The sequence below is a fragment of the Triplophysa rosa genome, linkage group LG10, assembly GCF_024868665.1.
Source record: "Triplophysa rosa linkage group LG10, Trosa_1v2, whole genome shotgun sequence".
Lineage (NCBI taxonomy): Eukaryota > Metazoa > Chordata > Actinopteri > Cypriniformes > Nemacheilidae > Triplophysa > Triplophysa rosa.
In genome coordinates, this window is record NC_079899.1 from 13,718,437 (window position 1) to 13,732,950 (window position 14,514).

Sequence of the window (14,514 nt, forward strand, 5' to 3'; positions counted from 1 at the left end):
GCAGTTCGGTTACCAACTTTCTTCAAAATATCTTCTTTTGTGTTCTGTGGAAGAAAGAAAGTCATAAAGGTTTGAAATAAAAAGAGGGCGAGTAAATGATGACATAATTTTCATTTTGGGGTGAACTATCATTTTAACTTTTTTTACTTTTTAAATGTGCTCTGTGTAATTTTACATAACTATGCCTTTGGAGGTGTATAAAGACCTTACATAATAAAGCGTTATGTTTTTATTACCTTAGAATGAGCTATTTTTATCTACATACACCGCGGGTCCCCTTGCATGGAATTCGCCATGTTGTTTCTACAGTAGCCCTAAGCGGACAAACTGCTCTCATAGCGCGATTCGTAAATACGTTATCTCCTTCAGCAAAGAAGCGAAAACGTGACAACATCTTAGTTCTGTGTCAGCCACCGTAAGTGCTTTGGGACGGGTGGAATGACCCGTTGATTGCAATTCACAACCTCACCGCTAGATGCCGCTAAATTTCATACACTGGACCTTTAACTTGTCAAATTTGGTTTCAATAATTTTTTTTCAGATTTGCAAAATACATGTTATTGTGAATTATGTTATTATTGACAAAACAGGTCTTTACCTGAAGAACATTTTGAATAATGTTTATGCAATGAAAATGACACAGATGCAGTGAATACATGGGGTAACACCACTGGCTTTTTCCAGGTTGTTATAAACTACTCCATTGTGAAAGGTCTGAAGTATAATCAGGCCACGCCAACTTTTCACCAGTGGCGTGATGCACGGCAGGTTTATGGGCTGAACTTCGCCAGCAAAGAAGAAGCCACCACCTTCTCAACAGCCATGCTCTTTGCTCTCAATATACTGAGCTCTCAGGATGCAGGTAAGAGAATTGCCATTATCTCTCCAAATGTGAAAGAAATATATTAAAGGAATATTCCACCATAAAATAGACATTTTGTTATTACTTACTTAAAGTATTGTTATGGTGATTAATGTTCTGTCCCACTCCACACTAGACAAACATGAATGGACATGATGGATGTTTCTTAGATTAGATCTGTGATTTATAGTTTAAATACTATTTATTTATTAAGTCATGATATTTTCTTCATCCTTTACTCGTTCCTGTGTCATCTGTGTTGGATTTTGGAGCTTTCTGGACTTCTAATTCTTTAAATATAATTCAAAATAAATATAAACAAATTCAGTGTTTGTTAACCTACAAAAAGTTTTGCCTTCTAATATTCTTACTCTAAATAGTGCTTGTTCTCTATCTTTTTTTATATTTTGTCGATTTTAAAATGAACATCATCTATTTAGTATACATTATCTCTATAGAATAAAAAACTATCCACCCTCACCCCAAACTATTTCAGATATATTTTCTTCAGCGTTTACGTGGGACCTTTAAGTGTAGTGTAGCTCTTATTTTACATGGGCTTCTCTTGTTTCAGCCTGCTGCTACTTATAAGATGCATGTGGGGGGATCTTCAGCCATTGGTGCTCAGCCCTGGTTAAAATATCCATGGAGCCGATCTGTCTCAGGACACGGGTGTCGCATATTTGCCGCGTTTTGGGGTGGGGAGGTTTTGAAAGCTTCTTAGAAGTGCATTTCACACCTCAACACGCACAGAAGATAAGAGCTGGTGCTCACCTGCCTGAGCTCACCTGTCCGGACTGTTATTACCAGTTCCCACATGTTAGTGGAGCTACAACAGCACGATTCTAAAAAGCAGAGTAAGAGATCAAAGACACATCAGAGGACTGTGGTGTTATGCTCGGGCCGGAGTTTTCCCCGGGGCCGATCCGACGGGTCAGCTCCACAATAATAAGGCTCAGTAGTGAGTATTGTTAAGGGGATTTACTTGCATGTATCGATAATGGCATGTAATGCCTCGGTTGGGCTATCTGTGAGCTGTCCTTGTTGAAGGATGATGTGGTTGTGGAAGCTGCTTAATGTTTCTGGCGCTTCGCCTGCTAGAGGCTCGTGGTGCGAACCATGTGCTGGTCTGAGAGCGAGGGAATGTGTGAGGTTTAATGTACGAGGAGGGTGTGATGTGTGTGCGCGTGTTATTTTTGAAGGGATATCATTAGAGCTCAACTGAAGTAGCTATGCGGAATTCAAAACAGGTTTTGATTTTGAAATAAATAAGTGAAAATTCACTTATGAATGTAAATCTCTTTATTAATCAAAAACGAAGCATTTTTTATTTGATTATATTTTAAAGCTACTGCAAACACCCAAAGCTTGAACAAGGACATTTCTTAAAAGCACATGTATGTAAAACAAATGTATGCGCCTGTGGCCTGACTGTGCAAACAGTCTATTTGTGTGCATTGAATTCAGCCTCAATTGAGTGCTTTTTTGCTATAAAATATAAAACATTCTAATATATTCATCGTCAGTCTCAGTTTTTTTATTTACAGTATTGTTAGTTGAAGTGTATAATAGCTTTGTTAATCATCATAGTTTAAGTGGGTCTCCAATCAGATTCTTTTTTGTCTATTCATCCAGTCTAGTCCATTCCCTGAAAATGATTAACATACTGAACATACTAAATAAACATACTAAATGATGCAAGAACCAACCCTATAGTTTGGGGACAAATGTACCCAAAAGTGAGCAAATCTTGACAAATCTGAGCTTCCCTTTGTGGATGTCTTCATTTATAAAAAGACTAAAACTATATATTTTTTTCAAAATTGTAAAAATGACAAAAAATATATAAGCGTTAGGGTTGGGATAGTATTTATAACCAGCTGTGTCTAAAAACAATAGAAGTCGATGGAATGTCCTCATTTAGAGAGACGTTTTGACATTGTAGGGACATTTTTTGGTCCCCATGAGGAAAACAGCTTATAAATAAAACTAAAATTATATTTATTTAAAAAATGTAAAAAGGCAGGTTTGTGTGATGGTTCGGTATAGTGATAGGGTGTGGTAAAAACATGGTGAAAACTGTTGCTGTTTCATGCAACCACCACATGATTCATTAATCAAATATTGATTAGACACGAATTCAAAAAGCAATCAAATCATAACAAAATATTGGATAAATTGTTCATTAAAGGCTTTGTTTATTAGGCACCCATTGAAAAATGTGCCAAGATATTGGTAAATGACATTTAAGGATTTTCGACATATACATTTTAAAATACAAATAAATAATAATATCTACTGCAGCTATTCAAACATTAAGAACGTGGTGTACACATACATTTTAAATTAAGTGATTTTAAGTTTTGAATTGGCCATAGCCTTAAAATGTCATGTGGTGCGACCGTGGTTTATCTTTAAATTAATTAATTTCCTTGAACTGCTTAACATTTTTTTTACAAATAGAGTGTTGAAAGTATTTGCATTTCTTTGAGTTTTGGTAAGTATTTTTATTCTATAATTTTGTCTTCTTAAATTAACAAAATTAACCAAACTCATATCTTCTAAAATCGCATACAACTGATATAAATGTTTTAAAATATTATTCACTTAAGCAAACTGTATCAGAGATTCATATATCAGCCACAATTTTTTATTTTTAATCTAATACAATTATTGATATTATTGGTCGCACCACAGGATAACGTATTTACAAAGTATTTACCCGTACCCCACAATACCATCCCAATGTCCAGATTTCACTTAAGGGGCACTTAAAAACAAAGAGCCCATTATCCATTGTGACTCCTCCTTACAGTGTAGAATACTCAAGCTGCAGCCATTTATTAGCACGTGAGAGTAACGCAGAAAGAGATCTGATCGTCGCTATGAAATAACACTGCAGTGAAGATGAATATTTGTTCAGGAGTAATTTTACTGCTTAAATACACCTCAATACCACAGTGCACAAGGGATAAAATTCATATCAGCCATAAAACTTTTTATTACGCCTGAACACATAAAATAATATTTTGTTAGAGAAGCATCCATAAAAATATATTCTGTATGAGCCAGCTAGTGGAGAGATCAGAGCCGAATAACTTTTTACTCATTGAGTGTTTACAGGCATGATCTTAAAAAGATTATGTTTCTTTTATTTTGAAAAGATATATTTATATTTAAATATGTCAGTGTATTGTTGTACATGTGCTGTAAATGTTCTCAATGAAACTTTAATAGCCCTCACAGGGCAGTGTATTTTACTGGCTGAAAATACCTTATATCACTGTTGGAGCAAATAGAGCTCTTGCATTACCCAGCATGCTCAGCAGGGAGTGGAAGCGTGTTGTTATAGTCTGAAAATTGATGAGTATAAATGATCGCTTCACATGGGTTCTGTAAAATTTAGTATATTGGAAATTTCCCCAGCAAGTGTTTAAATTTTTAACCAGGTCATAAGTGTGACACATCTCACGGTACTGAGTTTCATTCAGAAAAGCTGTACTCTATGTAAAACTTAATTTGCTTTTCTCTTTAATACTAATAGTTAATACATAATACTGTTATTATATTTATGTCACATTATAAAGTTATATACTGTCTGTTATAATGCTCATAAGTAATTTTGGAGCAGATGATGTGGGACCATCTGCTCCAGGCAGGACCTCGGGTGGATTTCATGTTTTGGACAGTGTGTGAAATGTTGCCTTCACATGCTGTATGTACTTTTACCCATTCCTGTTGCTGAGGGATGTGTTTTTAGTTTTGCTGCAGAATGGCAGACAGATTTTTGTTATGGTAATGAGTTAAATCTGTACCCCTTCTCGACTCCATGACCACATAATTATTCTGTTTTGTAAATTATCGTAATTTTATTAAATCAGGAGTCCTGCCAGAGAGATATTTGTGCTCTCTCATTAAAATGATACTCTTGTATTGCATTCAGTGATTTTTTGGACTGACTGAAAAGCTGTTTGGTGAACAAGAAATGATTTTATTCAGAATATGAAACAGCATAATGACATTGTTGTGCTTTAAGGATACAGATCATTTAAATAATACATTTAAATTTGAAGGCAGATTCTCAACCATGATCTTCATGATGAGGCAGTGTGTCTGCTAGATCCAACCTGCAAATTCTGATCAAAACGTCTTAAGGTTACCTCAGTTATAGCTTTTTCACTCAGTAATTGTTTAAATATAAACAGCATTTTTGTTGACTTCATATTTGATACACAAACTTTGGTCAGTGCTTATGTATTGTATCAGAATATCCACTGTGACTCTTTTTTGTAAGTTGTTTTTATATATTTTTAGTAGTTTTTTATCATGTTGACAGGTGAGCAAATCATGGAATAATTACAAATGACAAATACATGATCTGCAAACTCATTTATTTAAAGGGACAGTTCACCCAAAAATGAAAATTCTGTCACCATTTATTCACCCTCAAGTTGATCCAAACCTGTATAAATTGCAATCTTCAGTTCTGGGACATCGTCCACTACTATAGTAGGAAAAAATATTGTAATTTTTTTGTTCTGTTGAACACAAAATCAGATATTTTGAAGAATTTAGAAAAAAAACAGTTCTGGGGCACCTTTGACTACCATTTCATTTTTCCTACTATGGTAGTCAACGATGTCCCGGAACTGAAAATTACTATCATTCTTCCAAATATTTTTCTCTGTGTTAATCAGAACAAATAATACAGGTTTGGAATTACATGAGGGTGAGTTGAATTTTTGGGTGAACTGTCCCTTTAATTAGTAATAAAGTCAAATAAAAAGATCTCAGCCTTTCAGTTATTTGTCTCTTCTCTAAACCATTGACTAAATTAGAAATGAGTTATCCGTGAAATGACATGTCTATAAGAAACCCTTGTTATAAAAATGTTTAATAAAAATAAAATGCATACATTGAATTGAATGTTTGAATTGACTGGAAATCGTCAGCGATTTTCGACATTACATTATAAGCGAAATAAAATGTACATTTTTTCCCATTCCTGTCTGTAACCTGGGGTGATGATCACTGCCATAGACAGATGTTGACACGGGCTAAACTCAATTATGTCTGATGATGCCAGGCAACCAGAGATGATTAAAATGTGTTCACGTTCGGTATGGTCTTTCACTTTCCTCCCTTGAGCTTTCATGCCCCATACAGAGTGCCTGAATGTCATATGACGTAAATAGTCATCATCTTAGTAACCCGAGAGCCTTGTTTATAGAGCTCCTTCACACCCACTAACAGGTTTAACAGAAAGATTATGAGGGTCTTATAATGATTCTGCTTAGTCTACCAGTAATGAGGTGTTGAGGCCGATTGTGATCGGTTGTGTTTTGCATAATTTTGTACATTTGTCTCATGATGTAAATATTTAACTACAAGAAATCCGATTCATATTAAGGTTAAGATGTATTTGTTATCTACCGTCTGTCTTTAGGTCCAGCACCACATCGTCAGAATGGACCGGTGACAGATGATGCTGAGGCTCAGAGGAGGTGTGGACCGTCTAATGATCTTTACCATCTCTTATTATATTAAATGAATCATGTTCCTCGTGGTTTTTAGCATTGAACACTTTTTTTGAATTACAAAATAAAAAATCTACTCCACAAGTGTGAAGAATAAAGTAACACAGAACACAGAAGAAGATATTTTGAAGAATGTTGTTAACCGGCACCCATTCACTTGCACTAGTTTTGTGTCCATACAATAGAAGTGAACGGGTGCCGTCGCTGTTCGGATACCAACTTTCTTCAAAATATCATCTTTTGTGTTCTGAGGAAGAAAGAAAGTCATACAGGTTTGAAATGACAAGACTGTGAGTTAATGATGGCAGAATTTTAATTTTGGGGTGAACTATCCCTTTAAGGCAATGTGACATCTCTGTTTGAGCATCCCAGCATATTTATATTACAGGCCAATATTCTATCTGTATCAGTCAGTAAATGTTTAGTAGCCTGTAACTGTTTCAGAAATGACTCATCAAATCATTGGTCAACATCCTTTAATCACTTCACATATTTACTGTCATGAGGATTAGGAACACATGCTGTGGATGGGTTTGTGCCCTCTAGTGGTCAGATGAAAAGCTGCAGTAACTGATTTGTTTAACAGATTGTTGTTGTTTAATGTTGTTTGTTAAACCTTTTTTGATACAAGTAATCATTTGCCTCAAGGCAAATGATGGACCAGCATCAGATGCAGATGGAAAGAGAACGAAGAACTTCTGGCTCTGCAGGTAGATACCACACCTCAGGAATATGGTCTGAGATTACATACTGGACAGTTAGCACGCTCGCACATACCCAAAAAAGCACACGCTAATGTACTCTGCAGACATCATTGTCTGCTTGGAGAAGTTTTAATACTGAGAAATATCAAATTCCCTGAAACGGCTCCCTGCAGTACACAACGTAAAGCTGCTGCCAACTCGCTCATACACACATTCTCTCTCTCTCTTCTGAACACTTCTGAAGCATTCGTTGGTTCAGTCAAGACAAATATTGTTCACACTGCCATATACTGCATTTTTGTTCTGTTTTGGTGAATCTCACGAAACCTGTCACAAAGTTGGTCATATTTTACTTCAAAAGAATGTAATGTTTATATATTTTGGTTAAAGATAGTGAAGTCCACTTTTAGGACCCCTGTACAATTCTCATTACTGAAGTAAAATTATTTAAATTGCAATGGTAGTTGTTGTCCAGACTCGAATACTGTTTGCTGTAGTTCTCATAGAAAAATCCTATACCTAAATATATGAAACCTGTGACATGTAACCTAGACATCCCTGATAAAAAAACAATAGAAACCATCACAGAAATTATAATTGTTTCTATTAAAATACCATAATAAACCATTAGCTTTGTTCTATTAAAACCATTACAAAATTCCTTTTTGTAGTGTGTTTTGGGCATTATTTCAATAGGTTTAATAGTGATTTATTGGTTGCCATCTGCCAGCTAGATAACACCCCACCTATAGAAACGTCTTGGTTACGGATGTAACCTCAGTTCCCTGATGGAGGGAACGAGACGTCGATCAGTGTGAAGGCTCCGAAGAACAAAAGGTGAATGAATGCAGCACGCCGTCTCCCTTTTATACCCAGATATCCGGGGGCGGAGTCTGGCATGCAAATTTCATTCGCCAATTTCATTGGCCTTTTCTAAACTAGTCAGAAGTTGATAGGTTCTCAAGAGCGAACCCCATCTGTCGGCTCGACACAACGTCGAGAGACCGACAGAAAGGGAACCATCATATACCCATAGACACCATTATAGTTTCCATCACCAATACAATTCGCATTATAACCATTAAATCCATAAACATTTCTGTTGTGTTTTGGGCAGGGATGTTTTTGTGAGATTCATCCGATTGTGAGTTAAAGGAACAGTTCACCCAAAAATAAAAATTCTGTCATTATTTACTCACCCTCAAGTTGTTCCAAATCTGTATAAATTTCTTTGTTCTGATGAACACAGAGAAAGATATTTGGAAGAATGTTTGTAAACAAACAATTCTTGGCCACCATTGACTACCATAGTAGGAAAAACGTCTTTGTAAATTTCTTTGTTCGGTTGAACACAAATGAAGATATTCAGATTTGGAACAACTCGAGGGCGAGTAAATGAAGACAGAATTCTTATTTTTGGGTGAACTGTCCCTTTAATATTCTTATAACATGCTGAAAATGCACGTTGTGCGTTTTGTCCATGTCATCTTTTTCAGTTTCCTTATACTTTGATGCTTAATTTTGCTCACGTTTCTCTCTTTTCATTTGTCATTTGTGTTTGTCACTTCCTCTCTTTCTTAGTCTCCACCCTTCAGTTTAAAGTGTCACCATCTGCATCTCACGCCGAAAGCCTACCGCATGACCCCAGACAATATCGGGCTAACACTCTCCCCCCTTCCTACGCTCACGCTATCCCTGCCACACCTGCCTCGTACACCTCCCCTTCCTCCTCTCAGGAACGGGAGAGTGGCTATCGCACAATGGACTCCCCTCATAAAAAGGCCCAGCTTACCACTTCTCTGGCTTCTGCCTTCTCTCCCGTGCAGCCGGGAGTGACTCCTCCACCACGCAACGTCAAGCAAATTCCTCTTTCCCCTCCGTCTGCCTCCCACCACCAGGATTCTGCTCCCAAACATGCCACATGGTCCTCCGCCCACATGTATGCCCCTTTGCCTTCCGCCTCGCCCCCTGTTATAATGGCGGTGCCCTTTAAGCAGCCGGTTCTTCCTGTCGCCCTGCCCCTGCAGACCCTCAACAACGGTCCTAAAGCACTCACTAACACATCCCACTTGGAACCTGTGACACACCATCAGCCGTCCAATGGCCAGCCAGAGGAATACTACCCTTACCAAACCCCTCCCACGCAGGTCATCTCAGGAGTTCCACAGCACCCACACTATTCCATACAAGAGTCGTCCTGCCCCCTACCCTCTCTCATTGGCCACACCTCCTCCCTCCACCCACAACATGTACACCAGGCCACGCCCTCATTTGACACCACACCCGTTTTGTCTGAAGGGGCCACGCCCAAGATGTCTCCTTCACCTGTTTATCAGAATACCACAGCACCCGTCAGTAAGTATTTCAGACACATTGGTGACCCCCCTCAGCAGCACAGAACAGATTTTACAAACCTGTCCTGCAGAACTAGGATGATGACATGCTTGTGAAACAGTACTAGCATTGTACTGAGGCCGGTTGCAATTACAGGATCATCAGCTTTGTCAATAATGCTGCTGACTTTTGTGTGTGCCGTCAGCTAGTTTCAGAGAAAAGCAGCTGTCTCACTTTCTTTGTTATGAATACAAAGATAAATATCATATTTTTAAAGGAAAACATTCATCCACATCTCATTAATGTGTATGTGTGTTTGCACAAAGGTGATTTGTCAAATTTCTTTTGTCTGTTTCTTAAATTGGTGCGTCACACTTTAAACTAATCTTAAATTCCAGATTTTTTTCTCTTCGTACATTTTCCTTGCTGAACTTAAAGGTGATATGTGTCTTTTTTTGTAAAGCACTGTTTGTTTGACCATTCAGACCATCTAATACAGTTACATTGGCACAGCTAGAGGTGTAAAGTACTTGAGTAATTTTACTCACAAGGATCAAGTATCTGTACCTTATCAGTGTTTTCACTAAGAAAAATGACTTCCCTACATTATAAAGCATAGCCTATTTCATACTTTTTACCCAACTACTTTTGATAAATACATGTCAGTTTTTTCATTTAAAAAGTACAAATTTACTTTAAAATGGTTTTACTTGAGTAAAAGTAAAAGAGACCATAGGCTAAATAAAAGTAGGCTTCACTATGCTGCATAAACAGGTTTTGTGAGGAAATAGCATATCATTTAATGATTTATCACCCTGTTCGCTTATCCTCAATATGTTTTACACTAAACAATACTTTTTGGGAACTGAATATAGGTTTTTCTGGGAATCAAAATGCTGTTTTATAAGAGAAGGCAGTAGGGTAGTAGTCAAGGGTAGGATTTATTTACGACATTACTACTAGTATTCATATTTAAAAGCAGATAAATAAATATTGATGTTTACTTTCTTTAGCTTTCAGGTTTCACCCTTTAAAACAAGACTTTAATTGAAATAACTATTTTAAAGGAATAGTTCACCCCAAAAATTGTCCCCGTTGACTTTCCATGGTCCTACTATGGAAAGTCAATGGGGACCATTTTTGGGTGTACTATTCCTTTAACTGCCATATGTGCCTATAATGATGATATGAATCGTAATAATTAAAAGGAAATAAATAAAAATATTATACAATCTTGTAGATTGTTTAATGAAATAAAAACAGTTGTGTTTTTTCTATTCATTCTACGTTAACTATGACTGTGGTAAAACTCTGAGCGCCTGCCACTGATTAGCTGATGTTCCTCACATGATCCAAGTTAGCCATCACGCTTTTTCCAATGGTAGAGCAGCAGTGTTTGCTATCTCTGTTATGGTGTAGAAAGTACACACTTCACTTTTAAGTCAGCAGCACAAGTGTTTACCATTACAGTGTGTTCGTGTTCAAAACATTTGTGTTTTAGCCCAACAGCAAAGGTTATATAATGAAGCAGCATCTCTTCTTTCAGGCGGTCCTCCTCTTCCACCCGGCCATCCTTCAATGCTATCATCCACCCCTCCCATTCACCCCCCTACCCCAGCATCCATGGCAGGTCCCCCAGCCCCTCCGCCACCTCCTGGGCCTCCACCTCCTGGTCCTCCACCACCTGGGCCACCACTACCCGGGCCTCCGCCACCTGCCACAGTACCCCCGCCCGCCCCACCTCCACTGCCGGCTGGTGGAGGTCCTGCTCCATCAGGACTGGCTGCAGCTCTCGCTGGAGCCAAGCTGCGCAGAGTGCAACGAGTGAGTGCCGTGTCATTGGTATAGTGTTTCAACAATGGATAAACAACTTCTAATGTTTCTTTTTATTGAATGTTTTTGTTTAAATGGTTTTCATTTAATGATTAATTCATTAAAGCAATCAAAAAACTACAACTCGACAATGATAAAATCAATAATTAATGTATTTGAATGAAACCTACATCACTGATTGTTCTATGTTTTATCTTCCCCAGCCTGAGGAGAGCAGCAGCAAAAACGATGCTAACCGCTCCAGTGGGGGCAGTGGAGGAGGGGGTGAGGGTCTCATGCAGGAGATGCATGCCCTTTTAGCACGGAGGTCAGACCAAATTCCTTTTCAGTTTTGTTTTTTGCATTTGGTGAAAACAGTTCATTTGCAAAAACAGATAACTCATGTTTTTTATGTGCATTCCAAGTGTAATAACTAAAACATTAGTAATAATTATTTTACGTGAGTAATAATAACAACAAAAAATACAACTAACACAATAAAAACATACCAACACGATAAAAACATGATTTCAGAAAATATCTGTTTTGCAAATTAACTCTTTATTTACTACAAATAATTTGTTGTTGCAAACTTTGATTGAATAAGCATGGTGTCTTTTCATAGGAGGAAGGCCTCAGAGAAACCAGAAGAGAGTCAAAACGTATGTCTATAAACACATGACTGTGTATTTTGAACGTGTCGTTCTAAGCAACATTCAACTAACAGTGGTTCAACTTGTATTTCTTGCAGGAAGAATCCAGTGGTTCCCCTTCATCTGCCTCACGTGGTTCAGGCCCACAAAATTCAGCAGGTGTTTGTTTGTTTACTATGACTTGAGTTTACCTTGTTTACCACAAAAAGACTGCTACTAGTAATATGCCACTTAAAGGGACAGTTCACCCAAAAATAAAAAAACTCTGTCATCATTTACGAGTTGTTCCAAATGTCTTTGTTCTGATGAACACAGAGAAAGATATTTGGAAGAATGCTTATAACCAAACAGTTCTTTGACTACCATATTCGGAAAAATTACAATGGTAGTCAAAAGTGCCCCAGAACTGTTTGCTTTCCTACATTCTTCAAAATATCTTCTTTTTTGTTCAACAGAACAAAGTCATTCATAAAGCTATTTTCCTACTATGGTAGTCAATGGTGGCCCAGAACTATTTGGTTACAAGCGTTCTTCCAAATATCTTTCTCGGTGTTCATCAGAACAAATACATTTATACAGATTTGGAACAACTCGAGGGTGAGTTTTCATTTTTGGAGGAACTGTTCCTGTAATGCAGTCAAATAAGTTACATTTTTTAAGCTGATTAAGCTTTATAGCTAGAATTTTTGCAGTGGTACCAGCTACATATTTTTGTGCATTTCATAACCCACAATTTATATATTTTAAAAGCACACATATCTGATTTAGTGAGCCAAAAAATGCAAAGAATTTACTGAATGAAACGTTCCTCTCAGATCCCGTAAAGAAGCCCTGGGAGCGAGCAAACTCTTCAGAGAAGTCCTCAGCTGTGTCAAGGTACATTTTCGACAGGTTTACAGCGCGGTAAACATTCACTGTTTATTCAATTCCTCATCTCCCGACTCTGATGTTTAATGCTTCTTGTTATTTTACAACTCTTGGTACTTTTGAAAACTGAAGTTCGGTCTCGGGTGAGGCATTCCTTGATGGATTGTATCAGAGAAGGGTTTGAAATAGCTGATTTTATCAAGCGTTATGGTTCGCGGGTACGATTACATGACTCGGTTGTCAATACCATTGGTGACGATAAGGAAGTAAATCCCATGGCAACATAAGCACGTGGTTACCTGAATCCAAACAAAGCAGGTTTTTCTTGCTCTTTGACAACTAAGATATGTAGGCTGTATGTTTTGTGTAAGCTCACGTTGAGTGTTTGTGTAAACACACCAAATGGCCTCAAAGCCGAACTTTCTTTGAAAATAGAGAAAACATCATAAAACCATGTTGATGTTAAAAATATCTAGAAACGTTTAGATTTCTCATTATTTTGACTTGATTTATTGCATGTAAAATGTTTGTGATTGTACAGGGCGAAACCAGCCGGAAGCACCAGTGACGGGGAGTCGTTGGACTTTGACAGAATGAAACAGGCATGTTCAGAATATCTTTCAGATGGCTTATTATTACAGTTATCTTGGTATTGTGTTGCACAAAAGAAAAAGGGGGCGAACCGGTTTCCTCATGATTATAAAATCTGTTTAATTCCAAAGGAAATCTTGGAGGAGGTTGTTCGAGAACTGCAGAAAGTAAAAGAAGAAATAATTGATGGTAGGTTCAGAAGAGGATAAATTCAATAAAAACTCGATATCTTTGACGTTTCTGATTATGTTTATTTTTGTCTAGCCATTAGAAGGGAACTGCTAAGAATCGGTTCCACATAAGTCTTCTGAAATGTCAATTGCGACGGCTGACGACGACTGAAGGATCGAGGAAGTACAGAAAAGCGCACAAGAAGATTTCTCGCATCATGTCTGCAACAGAAAAGTTGCCATTCGGTTGCAGAAATGCTGTGCAGAAACGAGGCATTACTGAGGAAGGGGGAAACAGAAGCGTAAGGGGTTCGAGTGAGTGAACGAGCAGACCTTCACTGAATTTTCTATTTTCTTCGGAATGAACGTTACGAGACTGTCCACTGTGCAGCTTGCTGCTCTCGCTCTTTCAAGTCTTAAAGTCAACAAGTTGGAAATTAATGGAAATATTTTTGTTTTATAAGTTTATACTGTTTTATTGTTTTCTTGGTCATTGTTATTATGGTTAAGAATTGTATTATATTAAATGAGAGAGGTACAAAGTTGCACGACAGTTATTGTCAGCCTTTTATATTTTATATTACTGTTCTTATTCTTTGGTTTTAACAAGTACGGATTCGTGCTAAACTTTCAGCAAACTACTGCACAATTAAACCAGTTTCTGATTTGTTTTATGGCCAATGCAGAAATTCAGTGGACATTTTAACTTAATTTGAAGGTGAAATGAGATGGAGACGACACAAAAAGTTAAAGTATTTGGTAAATCTTACAATGTATCCTGATTTTAAAAGCTGACAGATGTTGACATGATTAACTCAGTAATGGATTAAACTGTGAACACTGAATCTGTCCTATGAGTGTGAAACTGATGATGGAATTAAAAAGAACAATCGTCACATGTTTTTCCCCTACAAGTCCCTAAAAAGGTCTCGAGTATTTGTCCATTCAAATTGATCACTCAAGCATATTTTCTCTAAAACCACT

General features: G+C 37.4%; 1 protein-coding gene across 4 annotated transcripts in view; it reads left to right on the plus strand.

Annotated features, from left to right (window-relative positions):
• The window catches only part of evla (Enah/Vasp-like a), a 33,504-nt gene extending 19,061 nt beyond the window's left edge, over nucleotides 1-14,443 (plus strand). The window contains exons 3-14 of one of the 4 annotated variants that reach the window (XM_057344135.1): nucleotides 685-862; nucleotides 6,309-6,366; nucleotides 7,048-7,109; nucleotides 8,685-9,458; nucleotides 10,984-11,261; nucleotides 11,474-11,577; nucleotides 11,875-11,911; nucleotides 12,001-12,061; nucleotides 12,718-12,778; nucleotides 13,311-13,371; nucleotides 13,492-13,549; nucleotides 13,625-14,439. In XM_057344135.1, the coding sequence (XP_057200118.1) occupies nucleotides 685-862; nucleotides 6,309-6,366; nucleotides 7,048-7,109; nucleotides 8,685-9,458; nucleotides 10,984-11,261; nucleotides 11,474-11,577; nucleotides 11,875-11,911; nucleotides 12,001-12,061; nucleotides 12,718-12,778; nucleotides 13,311-13,371; nucleotides 13,492-13,549; nucleotides 13,625-13,662 (1,770 nt within the window). In that variant the 3' untranslated portion in view covers nucleotides 13,663-14,439. Of the gene's footprint in view, nucleotides 1-684; nucleotides 863-1,487; nucleotides 1,824-6,308; nucleotides 6,367-7,047; nucleotides 7,110-8,684; nucleotides 9,459-10,983; nucleotides 11,262-11,473; nucleotides 11,578-11,874; nucleotides 11,912-12,000; nucleotides 12,062-12,717; nucleotides 12,779-13,310; nucleotides 13,372-13,491; nucleotides 13,550-13,624 lie in introns of those variants that run through there. The other 3 variants (XM_057344134.1, XM_057344136.1, XM_057344138.1) reach the window with 3 other exon arrangements.
• The last annotated feature ends 71 nt before the right edge of the window (nucleotides 14,444-14,514 follow it).